At 56.7% G+C, this 22,541-nt stretch overlaps 1 protein-coding gene across 2 annotated transcripts in view; it reads left to right on the top strand.

Annotated features, from left to right (window-relative positions):
• Nucleotides 1-22,124, top strand: part of Phf2 (PHD finger protein 2) — a 66,752-nt gene extending 44,628 nt beyond the window's left edge. For both annotated transcript variants that reach the window (XM_060372744.1, XM_060372745.1), the window contains exons 5-22: nucleotides 497-638; nucleotides 2,023-2,209; nucleotides 3,390-3,552; nucleotides 4,563-4,650; nucleotides 5,028-5,134; nucleotides 5,538-5,629; nucleotides 6,667-6,756; nucleotides 7,208-7,567; nucleotides 8,475-8,594; nucleotides 8,947-9,062; nucleotides 10,794-10,972; nucleotides 11,066-11,136; nucleotides 11,706-11,866; nucleotides 16,106-16,377; nucleotides 17,952-18,047; nucleotides 18,503-18,612; nucleotides 19,125-19,512; nucleotides 20,191-22,124. In XM_060372744.1, coding sequence (XP_060228727.1) covers nucleotides 497-638; nucleotides 2,023-2,209; nucleotides 3,390-3,552; nucleotides 4,563-4,650; nucleotides 5,028-5,134; nucleotides 5,538-5,629; nucleotides 6,667-6,756; nucleotides 7,208-7,567; nucleotides 8,475-8,594; nucleotides 8,947-9,062; nucleotides 10,794-10,972; nucleotides 11,066-11,136; nucleotides 11,706-11,866; nucleotides 16,106-16,377; nucleotides 17,952-18,047; nucleotides 18,503-18,612; nucleotides 19,125-19,512; nucleotides 20,191-20,279 — 2,831 coding nt within the window. In that variant the 3' untranslated portion in view covers nucleotides 20,280-22,124. The remainder of the gene's footprint in view (nucleotides 1-496; nucleotides 639-2,022; nucleotides 2,210-3,389; nucleotides 3,553-4,562; nucleotides 4,651-5,027; nucleotides 5,135-5,537; nucleotides 5,630-6,666; nucleotides 6,757-7,207; nucleotides 7,568-8,474; nucleotides 8,595-8,946; nucleotides 9,063-10,793; nucleotides 10,973-11,065; nucleotides 11,137-11,705; nucleotides 11,867-16,105; nucleotides 16,378-17,951; nucleotides 18,048-18,502; nucleotides 18,613-19,124; nucleotides 19,513-20,190) is intronic.
• The last annotated feature ends 417 nt before the right edge of the window (nucleotides 22,125-22,541 follow it).

Raw genomic sequence — 22,541 nt, 5'->3', positions numbered from 1 at the left:
GAAGCAAAAGGAAGACTGGGTTCCTCCAACCCCCTCCAGGAACCTACCCTCAGCAGAGCATCCTCCTGCTAGACCCTACTTCCTAAAGGTTCCACAACCTCCGAAGATCAGCACAGGCTAAGACCAGGCCTTGGCATATCCACAGCACACGAGTGCCCTTGACATGCAGGGCTGCTGGCTTATCATCTTAGTCTAGAAGTACTCGTGCCAAGATGCCCGTTGTTATCTGAAGCTCAAGTTGACTGTATATTTATGTGCTGATGTGGTTGAGGTAAGATTCCCCACCTCACAGTGTCACTGGGCCCAGGACAGGAGCTTCGGTTACTCTGAATCCACAGCAATCACAAGTAGAAGAGATAGGGTCCACCCTTATCTGTCCTATGGGCGTGCCGCCATGTTCACGGCGTCTGAGGACATGTAAGCGTTCACCCCCACCACATCCAGGGAGGCCATAGCATGCTGCTGGCATGCTCACGTCCTTGCGCTTCCTCCCCAGGGCCAGAGAGGAGCGTGGATGTGACAGACGTCACCAAGCAGAAAGACTGCAAAATGAAGCTGAAGGAGTTTGTGGACTATTACTACAGCACGAACCGAAAGCGCGTCCTCAACGTGACCAACCTTGAGTTCTCAGACACCAGGTGATGGGCTACCTTCGGTCAGGGCATGGTGGGTCTGGCTCAAGGTCGGCGTCACCAGTCTAGCATTTTCAGGACGGCGATTGGGCCATCTTGCTGTGAGGGCTGTGAAGGCTGGTTCGGGGTCCTGCCCTGGGCGGAGGCTGCAAGGCCTGGCCTGCGGTCCTGCTCTGCATGGCCTGCTGCTGTCTTCCGAGCTGCCCAGACGTCACCACCAGGCTTGCTTCTCCTTTGTCTTAAAACATGCTGAGCAACTCAGATGAAGTGGAGGCGGAAGGAAAGCACCCTACCCCAGAGAAAGCCGCTCACTGGTTGCAGACACATGGCGAGCCTGCAGCCCACACACCTGATCAGTCAGGGAGCACAGACAGGGAGAGGAGCCTGGGTCTGGTGTCTTCATGGGTCCCGGGCTCCATCTGAACACACTAGAAACCTGTGAGGGCTTTTGTCTTTGCTTTTGTTTGTTTACGGAAGGCAGGCAGGAGTTCTGTGGGGGGGGGGCCGAGGGGGATCACCACGGCAGGTGTGCATGGGGGGTCAGCTGCATTAGACATGGAAGGTGCACGTGGACAGAGGAGTACTCTCCAGCTGCAGAATCTGCATGGCTCGTATCCAGGATGTGGAAGGAGAGGAGGATGGGGCTGAGGCAGGGTGCCGGAGCCCTGCCTGCAGGCGTGGGAAAGGTAGACACAGAGGATCGGGTCACATGGAGCTGCTCTAGACAGCCTGGTCAGGGAGAGTGTGGCCCAAGCAGAGGCCGCAGAAGAACAGTGCTCACTGGCTTCTCCCCATGGCTTGTCCATCCCAGGACCACCTGCCCCAGGCTGGCACCACTGCCCACAGTGGCCTAGGCCTTCCCATATTGGTTATTAGTTAAGAGAATGCCCTACAGGCTTGTCTACAGACCAGTCTGACACGGGTGTTGAGGTTCCCTCTTCTCAGATGACTCTGGTTTATGTCAGGTTGAAAAACCAACCAACACAGCAGGCCATCTAGGCCTTTTCCGACCTTGGAAGGGATGTGGCTGATTTGACAGGGAGTCCCTGTGTTTTGCCCTGGAGAGAGGTGGCCTGTCTTCAAATGGCACACAAGTCTTGTGATGCTGACCCCAGAGGGCCACTTTAAAGGCTCTCCAAGTCCTCCTCACCCCTCTTTTTGGGGTGGAGACAATCCTCTGTGGCTTTTGCAGCCCCATGCAGTGGCTGGGCTCAGTCCACCCTTTGGAGCCCTTCTTTTTCTCCCGTATAAAGTAAGGTGGCTGTCCAGGGCCTGCAGATTTACGAGGTAGCACGTGGAAGGAGCCTTGCTCTGTTCCTACCTTAGATCGCATTAAAAATGGAAGCTCTGGGCCCTGCCTTCCTGACTGTTCTTCCTTTTATGGCCTTAGAATGTCCAGCTTTGTGGAGCCACCTGACATTGTGAAGAAACTGTCGTGGGTGGAAAACTACTGGCCAGATGACGCCTTGCTGGCCAAACCCAAGGTGACCAAGTATTGCCTGATCTGTGTGAAGGACAGCTATACTGACTTCCACATTGACTCCGGGGGTGCCTCAGCCTGGTACCATGTCCTCAAGGTGAGCCATGCCCCTTAAGGCATATCTTACCCTTGTCCCGGGGACTGCACTCCCTCCCAGCCCCACTTCCTGGGTAGGGGGACAGCACTGGGAGGGACAGTTTGGGGGCAGGAAGCCAAGTAGCTGTGTGTGAGAAGAGGAGCATTTGGGACCGGTGACATACACCTATCTCCCTTTTCTAATGCTCTTAAGGCTCATTAACAGCTAGGGGAGGCCACTGGGTCACCTAGAGCCCAGAGTGCCGAGGGCTGGGAAGAAGCCGCTCTGGAGTCAGCAGGCAAGGTAGTGGGCACCTGAGCCAGCAGGGAGGGTTGGAGCCTCATCACTGAGGCTAAGGGGAACCAAGAGAACAGGATGTAGCAAGTGTAACAACAGGAGCCCTGAGCTCTGGCTCTGCCAGCTACAAACTACGCTCCTCCAGACCAGCTGTGGCTTGAGCTGAGGTGATAGACTTACATCCCATTCTGGCCCTGTGAGGCTCTGAACAATCCGTATGGTGTCTGCCCCAGAATGTGGGAACGAGGCTCTTTCTGCTGGTGCAGAGCCTGGCCTGAGCCTGTGCATGGCCACCTGAGAAATGGCAACTGTCCTTTAGTCCAGTCTGCAAGCCCAGAGGCTCTTGAGAGCAGAGCTGCCAAGGACTCGCTGGGTGGCCGTTTGCATTTTTACCCCCTGAACACACACGGGATTTGTAGTGTCATGGAATAATCGTGTGTGTACTGCTTCTGGCCATGTCGGGCTCACACACCCAGAACTTCCTAACAGGGACACTTTCAAAATGCGAAGCAACATTATAGGTGGGAATGGTGAGCCTGAGCGCGCGCTTTTAAAGTGAGGCCCATCGCCGGGTCCCAGCAGATTGTGATGGGCTCCACTCCAGGCCCGATGTTCCCAGCACCCGGTGGGCTCTGCTGCCTGGCTCTGTGCTCCTGCTCTAGTGGGCTGTGTCACTGACCAAGAGTCCCTAGCCTCTGGTGGTCTCTACTCCACTTCCCAGTGTCACCTGAACCCTGTGGGCTCTGCTGCTGTCCTAGTGTTCCCAGCACCCATGGCTTCTGTCCCTACCTAGCATTTCCAAAAAACCTGGTTGGCTCTGCCCCCAGCCCAGCATCCTCAGGACCCTGTGGGCTCTGCCCCGCATCCCCGGTGTTGCGGCTCTGCCAGTGTGCTCTTTTGGCAGGGGGAGAAGATCTTCTATCTCATCCGGCCAGCCTCAGCCAACATCTCCCTGTACGAGCGCTGGCGGTCAGCCTCCAACCACAGTGAGATGTTCTTTGCCGACCAGGTGGACAAGTGCTATAAGTGCACTGTCAAGCAGGGCCAGACCCTCTTCATCCCTTCAGGTGAGTGTGCCCACCGGTACACGGCCCAGGCAGGTTAGCCAGCATACTCACTGCCCATTCCTCGTGCTTCCGCCTCCTGACGGGGGTGCCTTGCTATCCCCGGCTGAGTCCTCACTGTTTTCACTGGTGGTGAAAGGACCACCAGTGGACTTTCCACAGCAGGAGGCCTGTGTGCTGGACCTGCCCCAGGCAGCACCGGATTACCTCCGGCTTTGTGTGGCCAGCCATGTGTGGCATGGGAGACCTGGTTCAGTCAGTAGCTCTGGAGGAGAAGGGTGGGTGTTTAGGAGTATTCTAATAAACTAATGCAACATTAAGTGTGCCCAGAGCAGCTGAGGCTGCCGCTTCCTCTGGGAGGATGAGTCCCAGAGCCGCAGAGTCCGGTTTAAAAGATGTCTTCCCTCTAAAATAATTTTGAGAGAGAAGCAAGGACCCCATTGTCCTTGATCCATAGGCATGATTCCTAGTGGTTATATACGTGATTTTTTTCACTAAAGTCAGGATCCAAATGAGGCCCCAGAACCTGACTGAATTCAGCCTCTGACTCCAGCGCTAGGGCCTCTGCTTCTCTGAAGGTGTCCTCACAGTTACTTCGGGAGGCATTATGGATTTCTAGAGTCTGGCTCCACCTCCATCCCCTGGGATAGACTAAAGACAAATCCCAGCCTCTAGGGAGAGGGTCGGTCCCAGCCCTGTCTCTTCTGACCTCAGTGTGGACAGGTCTGAGATGTGGGCTCCCTCTCCTCATGGCAGAGTTGCCCTGGGCATGTCCCCTTGGCTCCTCGTCCTCAGTTTCTATCTGTCTGGTGTGGGAGTGTTGAGCAGCCTGTGTTACCTCAGACACACTCCCTTCTCTATCTCTCTCAGGGGCTCCTGCCTGGCCTGGGCAGGTAGAAACAATGAGGCAAGCCTGGGGGCGGGTAGGAAGTAGAGTCCGTGGGGAGTGGGGGAGGTGAAAGCAGGCCTGGGAGCAAGGTAGAAGCTGGCCACCGCTTTACATTCTCTCGCAGGCTGGATATATGCCACTCTCACTCCTGTGGACTGCCTGGCCTTCGCCGGGCATTTCCTCCACAGCCTCAGCGTGGAGATGCAGATGAGGTAGGTGGCTCCTCCTCTGCTGCTTCACCCTTGGACTGGGCAGCCCAAAGCACACCTTGGCCAGACTCCCGGCTGGGCTCAGCTTATGGGTTGCTATGCTGACATCTTTGTGCGGAGGGGAAAGGGAGGATGGGTTCCATGCTCTGGGCTGGGGCCAGCCTAGAAGTGGTTTGGGATCCTGAAGGCTGCTGTCACCTCTCCTGGACTATGGCCAGCCTCTGTAGTGCCCACGATCCACTGCTCCCACCCATGGTGTCCCTCACTCTGGGTCACATCAGGCCCACAAAGCCTGAGCTGGCTCAGTAGCCTGGAGTCTCCCTTTGGCACGGCCTAGTTGATGCTCCCTGCACTGACTAGTTCTTTCCTGTGACTTCCAGGGCTTATGAGGTGGAAAGAAGATTAAAACTAGGCAGCCTGACTCAGTTTCCCAACTTTGAAACTGCCTGCTGGTACATGGGGAAGCACCTATTGGAAGCATTCAAAGGTACCTGTCACTCCTGGGTGGGCGATTTGAGCATGTAGTGCTGGTCTAAGGGACATTCTGATCCTTTGTGAGCCCTGATCATGACCCCTTAGGCCACAGGAAGCAAGAAGGTACCTGGGGCTTCGGGGTATATTCTGACCACTAAGGCAGGGCCCAGGATTCCTGGGCAGAAAGGGGAGAGAGACATAGCTTGCTCAGGGTCCTGTTAGGTAAGCTTCATGTGAGACGGCGGGAGATGGAGGTCAGCCATTTCCCCTGCAGGGCAGGTGCCAGGTGGGGGGCACCCCAGATTCCAAGGAGAACCGTTGGCAGTTGGACGAGTGGCCTGGGGCAGTGGCCTCTGGAAGGCTTCTTGCTGGGGCAGGCCAAGCAGCCACACACTAACCTGTCTTGTCCTTCCCAGGTTCTCACAAGTCTGGGAAACAGCTGCCCCCACATTTAGTTCAAGGAGCTAAAATTCTCAATGGTGCTTTTAGGTCATGGACGAAGAAGCAGGTAGGAAGCACTCCTGTATTTGTCTGACGGAACAGGGGGTAGGTGGGGAAGACTTAACGGTGTGTCCTGCGGAACTAGTAATAAGCACTGTCTACGCTGGCCTGCTAACAGTAACCGTGATCCTCGGAGGGGTGTGCTGGACAGGTGTAGGTGGTCTGTGCCGGCTGGGGGTCATTGGCCCAGGGCTAGGTTCCCTCAGGACAAATTTCTGTTAACCTGGAAAGGGCAGAGAGGCCCCCAGGAAACAGCTGGTGCAGTTAGCACACACATCTGGATCTGGACAGGAAGTGCTGGGGATATAGTCACGGCTCCTGCTGCTCAGCAGCCATGCAGCCTGGTCTCTCCCAGCTCATTCGCTTTGTGACCTGGGGAGGCCTTTCCTTCCTTATGCTTTCCGGTGATCCTGTGCCCTGGTTTCCTCCAGCCCCTGGGAGCTGTTTCTCAGACAGAGACCACGAGGATGCCAGCTTTCCACTTACTTTCTCCCTTGCCTAGGTTCTGGCTACAGAGGGGGAAGTGGGTCTGGCTTACCTAGGGTGACCTGTGACACTGTTTCCTATTAGGGGCTCTGGCTGTTCAGAGCCACCTGCCCCCCTGCTATGGTCAGAGAGAACAAGTGGGAGGCCTCAGAGGACCTTGAGGCAGAGGTCAGGTAGAAGACCATGTCTGTGGCCTTTCTCCACCCATGTGTGGGCCTGGCAGGTGGAGACAGGCCACAGACATGGTTCCTACCCTCTTGGGGCCATCCTATGGCTACCATCTCCTTAAGACTCAAGACTGGGATAGTCTAGGGGTCTCTACCACCTCACCTAGCTGGTGGTGGCCTCAGGCAAGGCCCAGTCTTGATACATCTTCCACTGACGGAAATGGCTGACAGAGGGCCTTCTTAACTGGGTGGAGCCACAGAACCTTATGTGCCACGCCTTGTTCCATGGCAGCCTCTCACCCCATGGGATGGCCATGGGCCTGGCTGGCTGGACACGGAATGGCTAAGGCAGTGCAATGGCCAAGTTGGCACTGATCCCACTGTTCCACAGGCTTTGGCAGAGCACGAGGACGAGCTTCCCGAGCACTTCAGGCCCTCTCAGCTCATCAAGGACCTGGCCAAAGAGATCAGGCTCAGCGAGGTAAGGCCATGCCAGGCTGATGGACCCCCGGGATGAAGGTGGGCCCAGAACCTACTGGCGAAATTTCTCTGCATTAGTGGTCATGCCCAAGGCTTGAAGAGAGCTTGGAGAGAAGAGATGAAGGGAAAGAAGAGTGGAGAACCCCAAGTCTAGGTTTTGAGTCCCAGCTCTCCTGATCCTGAAGGAGCTTGTCAGCCTCTTGGGCCTGGATAGGACAGAAGAGCCCCAGGAAGCTAGGGACTGAGTGACTATGGTCTGGGACCATACGAGTGCGCTGTAGGGTTGTGTGAGGGTTTCCCGATGTTACTGGGCAGTGTGCTGAGCATGTCGCTTGACAAATAGGAAAAGTGCCACATGGTGTTGGCCGTGTGTGCCTCTCTCGGCTGGCTGCCTCAGACTCCCAGCATGGTCTAGAGGGAGCACAAATGACCCTCTCCTTTTCCCGTACCAGAATGCCTCCAAAACTGTCCGACCTGAAGTAAATGCTGTCGCCTCCTCAGATGAGGTCTGTGACGGGGACCGGGAGAAGGAGGAAACGCCATCTCCCGTTGAGGCTACCCCACCTCGATCCCTCCTGGAGAAAGTGTCCAAAAAAAAGACTCCTAAGACTGTGAAGATGCCCAAGCCATCCAAAATACCCAAGCCCCCCAAGCCCCCCAAACCTCCCAAAACCCTGAAGCTCAAAGACGGCAGCAAGAAGAAAGGGAAAAAGTGCAAGGAATCAGCCTCGCCCACCATTCCCAACTTGGACCTGCTTGAGGCCCACACAAAGGAGGCCCTCACCAAGATGGAGCCCCCCAAGAAAGGAAAGGTGGGACCCCTGAGCTCCTCTCCTTGCCGTGCTGAGGTGCTGCAGCCGCTGCCTTGGGCCCAACCAGAGAGAACAGTGGGGGCCAACGGGTCTTTCCTTGCTCGTGGGGGGGGGGGGGGCTGTGGAGTAAGGTCTCCAGAGAGCACAAGGGTCCAGGGTCTAGCTGTCAATGAATCTACCCAATCAGAGTACTTCCCTGCCTGTGCCAGCCCAAGCAAGGCCTGTGCATCTAGGCCAAAACCCGGGCCTTGCAGAGCACTGAGGCCCCTGGAGAGAGCAGGTTTGTACTGGGGTGGGGTAGCACCCAGGAGGGCCACAGGCTTGATGCAGGGTCAGGGTAGGTGGCACGCAGAGGCCACCCTGCTTAGCTTTCCCAAGTGCTAGAACCCACCCTGGGGCTAAGGCCCTGAAGATATACAAGGCTGTTCTAGGCAGGCACTCGGAGAAGGCAGAGGACTGGGGGAGGGGGTGTGATGAGGGCCTGAGGCCCCCTGCGGACAGAGAGAGATGGTTTCAATACAGGGTCCTACTGAACCTGTGAGATTAAGGACTATTGGCTGCGAGCTCCTTCCAGGACAGTACGGTTCTCTCCTACATCTGCGGGCCGTCCTCATGGCTTGTAATATTCACTAGGACTGTCCTGGGTCAAGGAAGGAAGGAGGGAGAGAGGAGTGGATAGGTGGGTCAACTGATGGGTAGTGGATGGATAAATGGAGAGATGGATGAGTAGGTAGGCGGATGGATGGATGAGAAATGAAAGACTAAACAGATAGATAGATGGGCAGGTGAAGGAATGGATGGAGTGCTGATTGCGGACTAGCAGGAGTAACTGGTCTTCTATGCTGTCGTAACCTAAGCCCTCTCACTTTCTGTGTCTACCTTCGGGTCATGGCTGCTCTGTTTGCAGACCCCAAAGAGTGTCCTGAGTGTCCCCAATAAGGACACAGTCCACACTCAGAATGACGTGGAAAGGCTGGAAATCCGAGAGCAAACGAAGAGCAAATCAGAGGCCAAGTGGAAGTACAAGGTGAGAGAGGGGTGTGGACCTGTGGCAGGGTGTGTCTGCCTATCCCCAGGAGGCGGGGCCACAGGGGAAGTCTGTGTGAGTCTGGGGTGGCATGACCTCCTGAAAGCCACCCTCTGTAGACCGTGTCGGTGTAAAACCAAGCGTGTCATCTATCCACGTTTCCCACCACGGTTTTTCACCTTTGTGGTCCCATCTCTGGTCTGTGTGGGTCCTGCATGCTGATGGCTAGGCAGCCTTGGCGTCTGTCCACAGCTTTCCTGGGCACGTCATGGTGCCCTTCTGTGACACTAATATGGGTTGGGAAACTAGCCCCTCCCAGTGGGCTCAGCCACAACCTTGGTCTTGCTTTCAGAACAGCAAACCTGACTCTTTACTGAAAATGGAGGAGGAGCAGAGGTTGGAGAAGTCACCCCTGGCTGGGAACAAGGACAAGTTCTCCTTCTCTTTCTCCAACAGGAAACTCCTGGGGTATGTGAGCGCCTGGGCAGGGCTGGGCGTGATGTCACATACACGCCCCACACCGCATGTGCCCTCCCCACCACACATAACGGGTGCCGAGCACCACCCTCTACTACACAGGCACCCACATCGCTCCCATAAACACATCCGTCACGCCCACACTCCTGTGGACATTCCAAACCACACTTCACGCCAAACACCCGCAGGCACGTACAACACTATACATGGCATCATACAACACACAAACATATACATTGCGTCACAACCTCCACCAACACTGTTCACACCAGACGTGCACCTCCACACGCCACGCACATACATACCCTCATCACCTACCCATTCCATACGTACAGAAGCAGCCCATTCGTCCCGCAGGTATCTCACATCCCACGCTCCGTACGTGTCTCACGCTACACGCTGAGCTGAGGCGGAGCGCCTGAGCAGGGGTCAGGACACAGGCTCTGAGCCCAGCGGCCAGGGGGGCAGGACAGTGCACACGTAGTAAATTCATGACTCCACATCCTGAATTGCGGCTTACAATGGGTGCCGTTGGAGAGGGATGGGTGGATGTGGGTGCTGAGGGCCTTGCGAGCTGAGCTGAGCTGAGAGAGGGACGGTGTCAGTTTAGAGGCCAGTGAGCCTCAGCATGGCCGCTGCAGCCTCGGTTCCAGTCGTGGACAGGAAGAGTGACCACAGGCACCCGGCCGCGCACATGATCTCCACACAGTGTAGATGACAAATGTGACTTGCTGAGGTATCCCCGTTGCCTGCAGGACTGGCAGCTTCTGTTTCCTCTTCTGGGATGGGAGGGAAAGGCCTGTGGGTGATGGAGACACAGGGACGGGGTCCCCAAGTAGATGGAGTGGACGCCACACCTACGTGGTCTTGCTACCCTGTTTTGATGACTCTGCTTCTGTCATTTCATTAGAAGTGTCACTTCTGGGTCCCAGAAAAGCTTTCCAGTGACATCAGACCCCTGACAGGGCTGTGTGGTTTAGAATATGCAGACGGTGAACAAGCCGCTAGAGCCATGCGCACGCATGTGTGCGTAGGTGTGGTGGTCTGTGGCCCGGCTGTAAGACAGCAGAGCCTTTCCTGGGGCTGCTGGAGGCCGCTGTGGCCTAGTGTGCTGTCTGTCGACACTGCAAGCATTTTGCTCAGCTTGCTGACCCACTGTTTAGATAAGTGTATTCTGAAGGCCCAGGGAGGTCCAAGCCAGATCTCCTCATGGGGAAAGCAGAGCATCCCTGCCTTACCCTAACAAGAAGAAAGATATAGTGTTTCCTAGATCAGTGGAGATGCACTGTGGCTCAGCCCTGCCGTGCTGTTGTTTGGGGTTTTTCAGTTTTGTTTTTTCAAAATATAAGCATGCAGCAAAAGACAAGAGGGTTAGCCTTGCTCTCACCTGAGATTTGATTTAAACCCTGGACGTCTGGAAGGGAGGGTTGGGATCAGAACCTGAGTGTCATTCTAGAACCTCAGTTGCTTAGGTCTTTTTCTATAGTGCATAACTGTATATCCTGGGTGTATACCAGGTGACGTGGTGCGAAGGAGGAGGCTGTAGGACTAGGGTGTGTGCTCCCTGTGAGCAGATTTCCCACAGTGGAAACTAGAGGTTGCACAGCCCTCGGCTAGCACCTGGCCTTCCAGGCAGATGCTTTCTACCAGGTCCCTGTGAGGGTCCATTGCCTGCTGACCTCAGGGCCCTGGGGTCATGCTGACCTATCCCTTCTACTCTAGCTCCAAGGCCCTCAGGCCACCGAGCAGCCCTGGCGTGTTCGGGACCTTGCAGAGCTTCAAGGAGGACAAGGCCAAGCCTGTGCGTGATGAGTATGAGTACGTGTCGGATGATGGGGAGCTGAAGATTGATGAGTTCCCCATCAGGAGGAAGAAGAATGCCCCCAAAAGGGACTTGTCCTGTGAGTGCGGTGGGCACGGGCAGGGGGTTCCGAGTGCTCTTGGCTGTTGCCCCCTGAAGGCCTCCACCTGACTGCTGTCTGCTGTGCTTTCAGTCTTGTTGGACAAGAAGGAGGCTCTGCTCATGCCTGCCACGAAGCCAAAGCTGGACTCCGCGGCATACAAGGTGAGCCAGCCGGCCGCATGCTCCGCCTCTGCAGCCCGCGTGCTTCTGTTTGCCGTGAGGACGCCCACTCAACCCCTGTCTGTGGGCAGGGCCCAGGTGTGGGCGTGGCATAGGAAGGACAGGTCTTGCTCAGTCCTTGGCACTAGGGCTAAGGTCCTGCTCCCTGCCCCATGGGAGACAGATGCAGCAAAGCTTGCCCCCAGGCAAACGGGTGGCGGGGGTGGTTCCCCACCGGCAGCACACTGTGGTGGCCTCCAAGGTGGCTCGCTGGCAGAAGAGGGCCATGCTAGGGTCTCAGGTTTGGTTTTTAGTCGAAACATCCTGATGAAACTCCGGGTCTCTCTTTGGAAAGGCAGAATAGGGTGTGAAGACAACTTTAACCTTGTGGCAGTTTCGGGGACCTAGGAAAGGCTTGGTGCCCTCTTCTGCCTCATGAGGACCTTGCCCGTGGTGTGAACATGAGACTACCCTGTGGCACTCATTAGAACAGAGCTCTTTCAAGGGGAAATGAGGTGCCCCTTCCAGTGCCCCCCCCTCCTGACCGGCTGCTCTGTCCCTGGCCCCCCCAGAGTGACGACTCCTCTGATGAGGGCTCTCTGCACATCGACACGGACACCAAGCCAGGCCGCAATGCCAAAGTCAAGAAGGAGAGCGGGAGCTCAGCCGCGGGCATCCTGGACCTGCTGCAGGCCAGCGAGGAGGTCGGGGCACTGGAATACAACCCCAACAGGTGGGCCTCGGCCACACCCTGCCCGCAGCACTCACAGTGGGTGGCTGGCCCAGGCCCCAGCCTCCGCCTGCGGGTGCTGGGCCTGCGGAGCAGCGGGGGTCAGCTTCATTTCCCTCCCGATGGTCCCAGTTAGAGTCATGCCTGGTTGACCTGGGGTTTAAGCACCTGACCGCTGTTTATTTCTCACTGAGACTTTACCGGCTTTTCCAGGTGTGGCACTGGCAGGTGACTGGCAGAGCACAGCCCGAGCCTCCCCCCAAAGACCCTCTGTGCCACACTCGGGGAACAGCAGTTTCCTCCCAGCTCTCCAGTCTCATGACAGTTTCTGACTCTAACTGTATAGCTGGGGAAACTGAGGCTCTGGAGCTTAGACAGCCTTGCCAGGGCCCACAGCTTGGAGGCAGCAGAGGCAGGCCCAGGCTCTGGGCTGACCTCACTCAGGGGCCCAACTTGAGGCTACTAAAGAGTTGCTGGGTGCTGGGCTGTATCCACTTTGAGTGTGCCGGTCCCTCCTGCTCCCTCATGGCCTCTCACATCCAGGAAGACAAGCCCCATGCATTTGCCTGAGTAGTCTTTAGATGCGGCAGCAGCTCACCTTGACTCTGAGGCCGCTCCAGGCGGAGGCCATGGTCGGGCCAGCTTGTAGATGACGGGAGATTCCGGTAAGGCGGATTAAGGGCCTGATTGAAACAAGCTTTTGCTAAATTAGTTGGCCATATTTTATTTCAGAGATTACTCTTCTGTATGTGATATCATGTTCATAGCCAGCCAGCCTCAGGCACTTTCCTGGTGGGAGTGAAGCATGATGGGAAGGCATGGGCATGGTTTTTGGGCACAGGATCCTGGCTCAGCCTAGCATGAGGCAGTAAGAGCCTTGGTGTTCACATGGTGAAGCCTGGCTGTGGCCTCTGCCCATTAGAGCACGTCCATACTCAAGACTGTGGTCCTGCTGGGCATGGTGGCACATGTCAGTAATCCCAGTACTCGGAGAGGCAGAGACAGGCAGTTCTCTGCCAGTTTGAGGCCAGCCTGGTCTACAAAGTGAGTCCAGGAAAGCCAAGGCTCTACAGAGAAACTCTGCCTCAAAATGCAAAGCAAAACAAACAAACAGAAAGACTGTAGCCCCGTGTGGGGTTTCTGGTTGTAGGGATGCCTGGCTTCCAGGACAAAGTATGTGCTAGCTAACACTTTGATGACTGGTCTTGGGGTCTAAGAGCCCTCCCCGCCCTGTACCCTGGATCCCCTGTGACCTCAGTGGAAAGGCCTGGGAAGTTGGAACATGGGGTGAAGCTGGTGCCACCCAGGGTGAGGGCAGATAGGGCCAAGACTCTTGGGCTTAGCCATCAGGTACCTTGTTAAGCGTGCTGTGGATAGAGAACTCTGGGTGGCATGGAGATGGAACACAGATGGGGGCATTTGAACCCTTATTTGCGAGGCCAAGAGGAGGCTGTCTGCTAATGAGAAACCAGAGCCGCTGTGGCCCCGTGCCCCAAGTCTGGGGAGAGTGCTCTGCAGACCTTACTTTCGTCCTCACACGTGTCCTCAGAGGCCAGCCAGCCCCCTCAGCCTGCCGCGGGCAGTTCCTCTCCCGAAGTCTCCCATTTGGAGCATGGGTCAGTTTTTGATGGTCCATTTGCTCTGTTTTAAGTACTGACTGTTTGGAAAAAAACAGCTGAAGAAAACGGAGGAAAATATGTTAATTTCTTGTGGATGGTTTGCTTGGTGTTTACAGCTATGGGAAAAGCAGGGGATTTGGGTATGGTAATTGGAGGATTAAAGTATTATTTTCCATGCTGACTAGTTAAACTTTGTTCATTGATTCTCCAGCAACCTTGCAGATAGATGGGCCAGCTGGGTCTGGGGTCACCCAGATGGCATGGGTGGGCAGCTCATGTCCAAGTGGGCTCTCATGGGGGCCCTGCCATGGTTTTTAGGGCCCCTGTGGTGGATGTCTTGGCATTCCTCTGAGGCCTGGGTTGAGAATGGGATAGAGCTTTGTACCTTGAGGGTATAAGGTGAGCTATTTGTTCCTGCCCGTGATCTGCTCCTGCTTAGAGAAGTCCACGAGACTGGCACAGCTGGACAGTGCCAGGACAGCTGCTAGCCTTCGAAACATAGCCCTGCATTGTACGCAGGGCAGGCAGGCTTAACAAGGGCGGCTGTGGCACTGCTTTCTGCAGAACTTAGGGCTGTGCGGCTTGGCCTTCCATTGTGGCTTCAGCCTAGGGGGCAGCTTTCATAGTGGGCTCTGGCTTCTCTCTCCTCAGGCTTTTCTCCAAACTTGCCCATCTAGCCCCAGTGGGGCTGTTTCCTCTCTCTCTAACCCCCACCCCCAAACAGGGCCTTCTCTCGAAGCCCCGTGCCCTGAGCAGTGGCTTTCCTAGGTCCCTTCGGTTGGTGCATGAGGAGGCCTGCTATTTCCCACATGCGGCATCTTCAGCAAGTGGAGGGAAGCATGGAGGGTGGGCGCCGTCTGCACAGTGCTGTGTGCCGTCACTGCCATTCATCCCCTTCTGGTCCTGGGCTTGCCGTGACGTCATCTCCTGACACACCCTCTTCTCAGGGGCTGTGGTGCTCTATCCTGCAAAGATCTTTTCAAAAGTGCTCCAGAGACCTGTTGTGCTTCTGGGGTATGCAAGACAAAGCACGGGAGAAGCTAGAGACACGAGGGCTTTGATTCAGGAGGCTCGGGAGAAGGGGAACAGGGAGTGCAGGGAGGTGACAGAGTCCTTCGTGGCTCTAGTCCAGACCATGACCACCTGGGTGGCTCAGGTAGCAGATGTTCCTGGTACTGGTCGTGCTTTTCTTCACCCGTGGGAGGAAGGCCGTTCTTCTGTCGGCGGGGCTCATCTGCAGAACTGCTGAGCCCGAGTAGGTACCAGAAAGTCTCCGGGGGGAGCTCCCACTGGGCCAGGTCTCCATGGAGCTGTGGGAAGTTTGGCTGTCTGCCTGGACATCATGTGGCCATTTGGATCCTGCGCTAGACCCTGACTCAGAAACCCCTGACGAGGCCTAGGTGTGGGCGTTTTCTAAGCAACCCAGGTGCTTCTGGCTTAGACAGGTGGAAAGTCTAGGCTGGAGGAGGTGAGTGGGCTGGACCAGCACAGGGCCTTGAGGAAGCCTGAGCTAGATCCTATTGAAGCGCCTGGTGGAAACTGGAGACCACCCAGGAGCCAGCCGAGCCCCGAGGGTCTTTGCAGTGCAGCAGCAGCCAGGCCTCAGGTCTATGGGATCATGAGCACTGCTCCCTGAACCTAGTTTGGGATGCTCTTTCTGGAAGGCAGCATACCAGGGCAGCCAGAAAGAGGACATGGGGCAGCAGACGGGAGCACTGCTAGAAGAGCTCAAGGGGGCACGGCGACAAGGACTCGGCAGAAGAACGCAGGTGGAACCCTGCGGGCAGCCCTGCCTGAAGCTAGGAGACAGGAAGACTGGGGCTCAACAGGAAGCTCTCCAGTCGGCTTGGAGGGACCCAGGGAGGGGAGCCTGGCCAGGCTGAGGCGTGGCTGTGCCTAACCAGGAGACGCAGGGAGTGTAGGCACAGATAGAGACAGGAGTGTGCATGCAGGTGCGCAGGGCTGAGTGCGGCGTGGACCGGTGGCTGTAGGGCAGGTATAGATGGCGTGTATGTAAGCGTGCGTGAGGGTGCACGTGCCGATGAGGGTGGGGTGCAGGTGTGGGTGAGGGTGTCCCTGTAGGTGAGGTTCTGGATCCGTACTTGGGCGTGGATCATTTTGGGAGAGTATGTCGTGGGAGAAGAAGTGGGGACCTCCCTGTTTCGGTATAGGAGTGGGGAGAAGAAATGCCCCTGGCTAGGACTGAGTCAGGGTCAGCTGTGGAAGGGCACAGAGAGTTGCAGGGTACAGGAATCAGGCAGAGGACCCTCCGGCCAGCTCAAAAGTTGTGGGAACCGCCACGTCACTGTGGTGCAAGATCTGACCCCACCTGCCTCCCTGTGTGTGTTCCCTTGTTCTACCCCAAGGCCTCTTCCCCTCCCTGGAGTGTGGCTGAGTGCGCAAGGCCTTTTCCACTGCTGAGTCAGTCACCAGCCCCCGTGGCTCTGTTATCTGCTGGCTGCCCAGGCCGGTGTGTGCACAGCCACGGGCCTTGGGCTACAGTTACAGCACCTTGGACTGCAAATTGTGGATCATGGGCTCCGGGCGCTAGTCTGTGATCCCAATGTCCTGGCTGTGGGCCACGGGCCATGGCTGAGTGCCTGTTGTCTCTCTGTGTCCCTAGCCAGCCCCCTGCCTCCCCCAGCACACAGGAAGCCATTCAGGGAATGCTGTCCATGGCCAACCTGCAGGCCTCCGACTCCTGCTTACAGACCACGTGGGGCACTGGCCAGGCCAAGGGTGGTTCCCTGGCAGCCCATGGTGCCCGGAAGAACGGTGGTGGCAGCAAAGGCACGGGCAAGCGCCTGCTGAAGAGGACTGCCAAGAACAGCGTTGACCTGGAGGACTATGAGGAGCAGGACCACCTGGATGCCTGCTTCAAGGATTCGGACTATGGTGAGCATGGCTGCAGCTCATGGCTGCTGCCTGGAGGGGGCAGCACTGGCTAGGAGCAGGCCGAGGAGGCCCATGAGCTACAGTTTAAACTGTAAGGCCCATCTTGGGATGGAGTGTGGTGATACACACCTTTAATCCCAGTATTCTGGAGGCACAGGCAAGGCAGATCTCTGTTCTGTGTTCTGGGCCAGCCTGGTCTACATAGTGAGTTCCAAGCTAGCCAGGGATGCACAGTGTGACCTTATCTCAAAACAAAACAAAACAACAAAGTAAAGCAAAACAAAACAAAACACTATCATCTTTTGGAAGCCTGTCATTTGTGGCCTAGGTAACTACTGCCTTTTCAGAATCTCTCCCCATCCAGTTCATCCCTCCCAAGCCCTGGCCACTTGTCAGGTGCTTCAGGTCTCTGTGGACCTGTTTTAGACACATAAAGGGATCAGATACACATGACTTTTGTGGTCCCATGCATACTGTGGCACATGCCAGAATTTCCTGCCTCTTCCAGGCTGAGTAGTGTGTAGGAAGTGAACTGAAAGTCCCCGGGCCCTTGAGCTCTTCTTTGGCTGCTGTGAATGTGTGTGTATTGGTTCCTCTTGGAACCTGCCCTTACATCCCTTGGCTGTGTCTCTGAGGGGGTCCTGCTGAGTTATAGCTCACCGTGTATTTAGCTTTCTGGGGCCCCTGCCCCAACTGTAAGATGGAAAGACCAAGGCCCCAGGATAACCCTGCAGTCATTTGTGAGGCCAGAAACCATCAAGGCTTTGGCCTTCTGCTATGGACACAGGCAACATGCCTCCTGCCAGCAGGGTGTGCCCCCTCAGGCACCTGCTTTAATACACCCCACCTTTGGAACATGGTGGCAGAGGGCCTGCTGCAGGCTCCTAGTCCCCATGCTACCTTCCCAATGGCCAGGGGCTGGGCTTTACTGATCTAGGCCCCTTCAAAGGAGAGCTCCTGAGAGGGGAAGTCTATCCTGCCCATGCTGCACAGATCTAGGCTCCGTGGTGGGTGTGCCTGCTTGTGTCCACTCTCTTTGGGGAGTGCCAGCTTCCTGCTGCCACCCGCAGAATCTGCAGCCTTACAGGTTACCCAGTTGGCCCTTGGTCAAGGGAAGCAGGACCCACAGTGTGGGGTCACTGGGGAGTCCATGCCTGAGCCAGGGAAGCTCATCAGCGGCCGTGCTGGCCACTAGGCAGGCACCTTCTCCCAACCTGCTGGGAGAATCTTGGGGCTTCAGATACCGTGGAATTAGCCCAGTCCCCTCAACTTCTCACTCTCCACCTCAGTGGCCTCCAGAAGAACCCCTTGTCTCAGGCTCCTGAAGCAGCTGTGACTAAGTGATTAAGGGCTTTCCAGCCCCAGGCAAGCCTGGGGTGGGCGAGGCTGGCAGCCTGTGCAGGCACCCCTGCCTCATGTAGGTGCTCTTGCTTTAGTTGCACAGCAGGGCTAAGAACCTAAGGACAGATCTGGGGTCCCTGGGCCACTGCAGCAGCAGCACCCTACACCCACCCCCTCACCACACCCTGGCTGCCCAACCACTCAGGGGCCTGCTCTCCTATTGCCTCCTTCAGTCTACCCCTCCCTGGAGTCTGACGAAGATAACCCTGTCTTCAAGTCCCGGTCAAAGAAGAGGAAAGGCTCAGACGACGCTCCCTACAGCCCCACAGGTAGAGCTGGGCCGGGGCCTGGCATGTGGCCACTGAGGACGTAGGCGTGTCTCTAGGCGTGTCTCTAGGCATGTCTAGCAGAGATTGGTCAGGGCCCTGTGGGGAGTGCGGCCCTGGTTGGGGGTGTGCTTTGTGTCTTGGGATCTCCAAGCCTAGACTTGACTCTAGAACCTTCTCACTTGGGGCCCCTTTCCCCAGGGTCCTCTGCAGGAAGATCTAGGAGGGGTACTTGAAACGTGCTGGGGTGATGGGTGGGATCAGGCGTGCCCACCTCTCAGAGTGCCCTGCCTATCTGGCTTTCCTTGTCCAGTTTGCTGGGCCTCCCATACTGCCTCAGGGATACCCCAGTGTGGCTGGGGAGAGACTTAGATACTCTCCAGATCCAGAGATGGTCTGGGGTGAATGGGCCACCACTTCCAGAGCTGATTGGTTGGCCTTCCCCATGTCTTCCACAGCCAGGGTCGGCCCGTCCGTGCCAAGACAGGACAGGCCTGTGCGTGAGGGGACCAGAGTGGCCTCCATTGAGACTGGGCTGGCAGCTGCTGCGGCCAAGCTGTCCCAGCAGGTGAGGAGACGGAAGGGGCTCTTGCAAGAGTAAGTCTCCACTGCATGACACGAGGCTGGCTTCCCGACACCTCAGCCACTGTCCCTGTGTGGAGACGCCAGGGCTAGGTCTGTCAAGGCAGGAGAGCGGCTCCAGATTCTGAGTAGGTGCAGGGAGGCCAGGTGCATGGGCCTGTACCTCTTAGCCCAGGCACACACCTCTCACTAACATGGGTGCCCTCTGGTGCCCAGGATGTCCTTATTAAATGCCGCTTGGGGACTACTTCCATTCTCATGGATTCTGGCACTTGTAAGGAGTGCACACAGGCAAGAGCTGCGGCTTGCCTCTGCCTGCTCCTCTCATTGGTCATTTGTTGGCAGAGCTCACAGTGGGCTCCCGTGGGCCAGACTTTCTGCCTGGTGGAGGTCTGAGCCCCTGAAAGCCTGCTTCTGGGTGGAGGCTGTGCTGGCCCTGCCCACTCCGATGAACCCGGGGCAGCTGACGGGTAGCACAACTCCACACTCTGTTCTTAGGAGGAGCAGAAAAACAGGAAGAAGAAGAACACCAAAAGGAAGCCGACTCCTAACACCGGCCCCCCCTCCATCTCCACCTCCGCCTCCACCTCCACGGGTACCACCTCGGCCTCCACCACCCCGGCCTCCACCACCCCGGCCTCCACCACCCCAGCCTCCACCACCCCGGCCTCCACCAGCACAGCCAGCAGCCAAGCTTCCCAGGAGGGCAGCTCCCCCGAGCCCCCGCCTGAATCACACAGCAGTAGCCTGGCAGATCACGAATACACAGCAGCCGGCACATTCGCAGGGGCTCAGGCTGGCCGTGCCTCCCAGCCCATGGCCCCCGGGGTCTTTCTCACACAGAGGCGGCCTTCTGCGTCATCCCCCAACAATACTGCTGCCAAAGGTACCCGTTCCGCCCTGCCCGCCCCCGCCCTCAGGAAGCACACTGCCAGGGGCCTTCTGGCCCCAGCACGGCAGGCGCCGGGCATCTGAGACGGTTACACCCGTGCTTCTGCATGGCCCCACCTTCTACATGAATGCTTGCCGCTGCTTTGCCTAGTTTGAGAGACATAAGCTAATGTCAGGAGATACAGTCTGGAGAGGCCTCGTCGGCTCAGGGCTCTGGCCCAGGCCATGTGGTCAGCCATTTGCCACAGGTGGAAGCTGGCTGTGATATGAGCCAGGCTGGTGGATAAAGCTGTCTGTGGGTTAGAATGTCACAGCAGCCAGGCCCTGTGGGACCCCTGTGGCCTCCCTCATCCTGCGTACCTACACTCCAGCCTGCACCTAGCGGCCAAGGTTTGGGGGCGTGGTTACTTACTGCTGGCACTTGAGATGGCCTTGTTGCCTCGGGGGTGGGGTGGGGTGGCAGGGTGCTCTCTCGCCTCTGTGCCATGCCGTCCTGAACTAAGTCCACCATGGCCCCTGCACCTCTGAGCACTTTGGCCCCACGGGGACTTCTGAGCCCAGGGCTCAGCCTAGCTGGCTGTTAGAGGTGGGTGGCCTGTGGGAGCCTATTCTCCTGTAGCTGTCACTCTTGAGCTTTCTCTTTTTCTCTTTAATTCTCTCCTCACTTCTGTAGGAAAACGTACAAAAAAGGGCATGGCCACCGCCAAGCAAAGGCTTGGAAAGATCTTGAAGATCCATCGGAACGGGAAGCTGCTCCTTTAAGGCTTGGAAAGCCAGGATCCTTCTGCTCTGCTCAGGACCCCGGAGCCCCGCTGCATCAGCCCCTCCCCGGAGGGTGGCCATGCCGCCTGGCCAAGGGAGGGCCTTGCCTCCTCCCAGCCACCTCCCCCCAGCACGAGCATCTGTCCCTTGAGCAGGTGGAGCGAGCGGAGCACCGCCGTCCCTTGTTGTGAACATGGACACCCTTTCTCGAGTTGCTGAGGGTGACCTGAAAGTGGCCCTGCCGGCTTCAGGACAGCCTCCAGGCACCCCGCCGGGTGACCTCTGTGGCTCTGCTTGGGAGCGTGAGGCCTTCAAGGAAGGTGCAGTGAGCCACGCTCACCAGCCCGAGTCCGAGCTGGCCCCAGGCCGGCAGCCTCCAAAGGCGTAAAACAAGGCAAAGGACACAGAGAGAGAGAGGAGCAGTGGGGTATTGGATGCCCCCTCCCCCTCTTCCTGGGAGCGAGTCTCACAGCGCCTGACCGGGGCGAGGACAGCTTGCCCCAGCTCCCTGGCTTGGCAGGTAGCAGGCCAGATAGTGGGTGTCACACCCCAAATGCCTGGGGGACAGCTGGGGTTGTCAGGACCCACAGTTAGGTTGGTATGTTAGTGGGTGGAGGAGCCACTGTGGGGTCACAGGGGAAGAGTGACAGCTCAGCCACGTCTTAGGGTCCAGGGGACCCAGGCTAAGCCACGTGGAGGGGCCCCACTCTGGAACAGCACTTCTAGGCCAAGGCGCCCTGCCCTGAGTGGGCAGACAGGTGATCGGGGGCCACAGGGCCGGAGCCAGCATGGCAGCACCTGTCTGGGCCCCTGGCCGGCATCATGAGTGCTGGGCCATCTCAGGCGGCGAGTCCACACCCATCGACATGGAGGGGCTGGGTTTGTTTCTCAGGCAATCCTGTATTTTCATTTTAGATGTATTTCCGGAAGCATATTTTTCATAGAATGTAGCGTGTAAATAGCTTTTTAAATGACTTCTTTTTTATAAGAGCAAAAGTATCTCTAGGAATTTCTTTCTATAGAGTCCTTCATTAACCTTTATACGAGTTTTGGCTTCCCCCAACCCCCACCCCCATGGACGGTTGGGTTCTGACCTGCACCCCACCCCGCCCCTTTCTCTTTCCTTTCCTTTCCTTTTGTTACTCTTATTTTCCTCTTAGGAACTAAGGTATTGCCTGAAAAACAACGGCGTCTGCGCGGCCTTACGCTCTGTCTCTTGGAGCGGCTAGTCCACAGATTCCCCTCCCACAGGCCCCGAAGCCGCGTCTCCAGTCTCACACCAGCTCTTCGCTCTCCTTCTTGCGCGACGAGGGTCGGGGATGCAGTTATATTTCACTAGCACCTTGTGAAGTATTTGTGTTTCGTGATGCTGTAATTTATTAATGTTTGTAGCTTTTTATATTTGTACATTTCTTATGAGGTTCGTTTCTACACCCGTTACCTGGATGTGTTGTCCATGAGGAGATGCAGCTTGGCGGAGGCCTTATCCACTCCCACTTGACCTGTTTGGAGGGACGCCGTCCCCAGGGCCCGGGGCTGGGAGAGGGGCATCCTGCAGGCCCCAGGCTTACTCAGAACTGGTGTTTTTAAAGTTTCCTTGACCCTGTCCTTGTGAACATTTCTATAATCTTAACCCGGGCATCAAGCTGTTCTCTCTCTTTCTCTTTTTAATTTTATTATTATTTTGGCGACATGTACATTTCTAACAAAGTTTATCGTGGCTATTAAAGTGTTCTATTTCCCAGTTCATATTACTCTTGTATCGAGTCCATGAGGTCTAAGGCAACTTAGACCAAAGTTTTAAAAAAAAAAAAAAAGTAAAAATATTTCAGGTTTTGTACAGAACCACGGTCTTTGTCATACTTGCCTCCTTCGTCGCCACTCTGTCGCCTGTGGGACACGTGATGATGGCACCAGCCATGCGAGGCCTAACCCGACTCCATCGGTCCCCAGCTGCGTGCATCCTTGGGTGGGGTGCCTTTTAGCCCCCACTGATGTTTGCATTGAGCCACAGAAGCTGCCCTGCCGGGGACAGGCTGCCCATCTCGGAGATGGTGTGACGGTGCCGTGGGCAAGGCAGAGGGGTGAGCATCCGTCCTGCTAGGGGAGAAAGCTCACGAGGACGGGTGAACGGCCACCGAAGTGGCTCTGCCCACTGGCCACAGCCCACTGAGCGCTCCCTCTGCTCTCCCAGCCCCGTGTGCACCCGGGTACCGCCCAGCGATAGTGACCAGAGCTGGACACGGGTAGGCTTCCAACTCC

This window comes from Meriones unguiculatus, chromosome 19, assembly GCF_030254825.1.
Source record: "Meriones unguiculatus strain TT.TT164.6M chromosome 19, Bangor_MerUng_6.1, whole genome shotgun sequence".
NCBI lineage: Eukaryota > Metazoa > Chordata > Mammalia > Rodentia > Muridae > Meriones > Meriones unguiculatus.
Note: the sequence above shows the minus strand (reverse complement) of the source record. Positions and strands in the feature narration are given on the sequence as shown.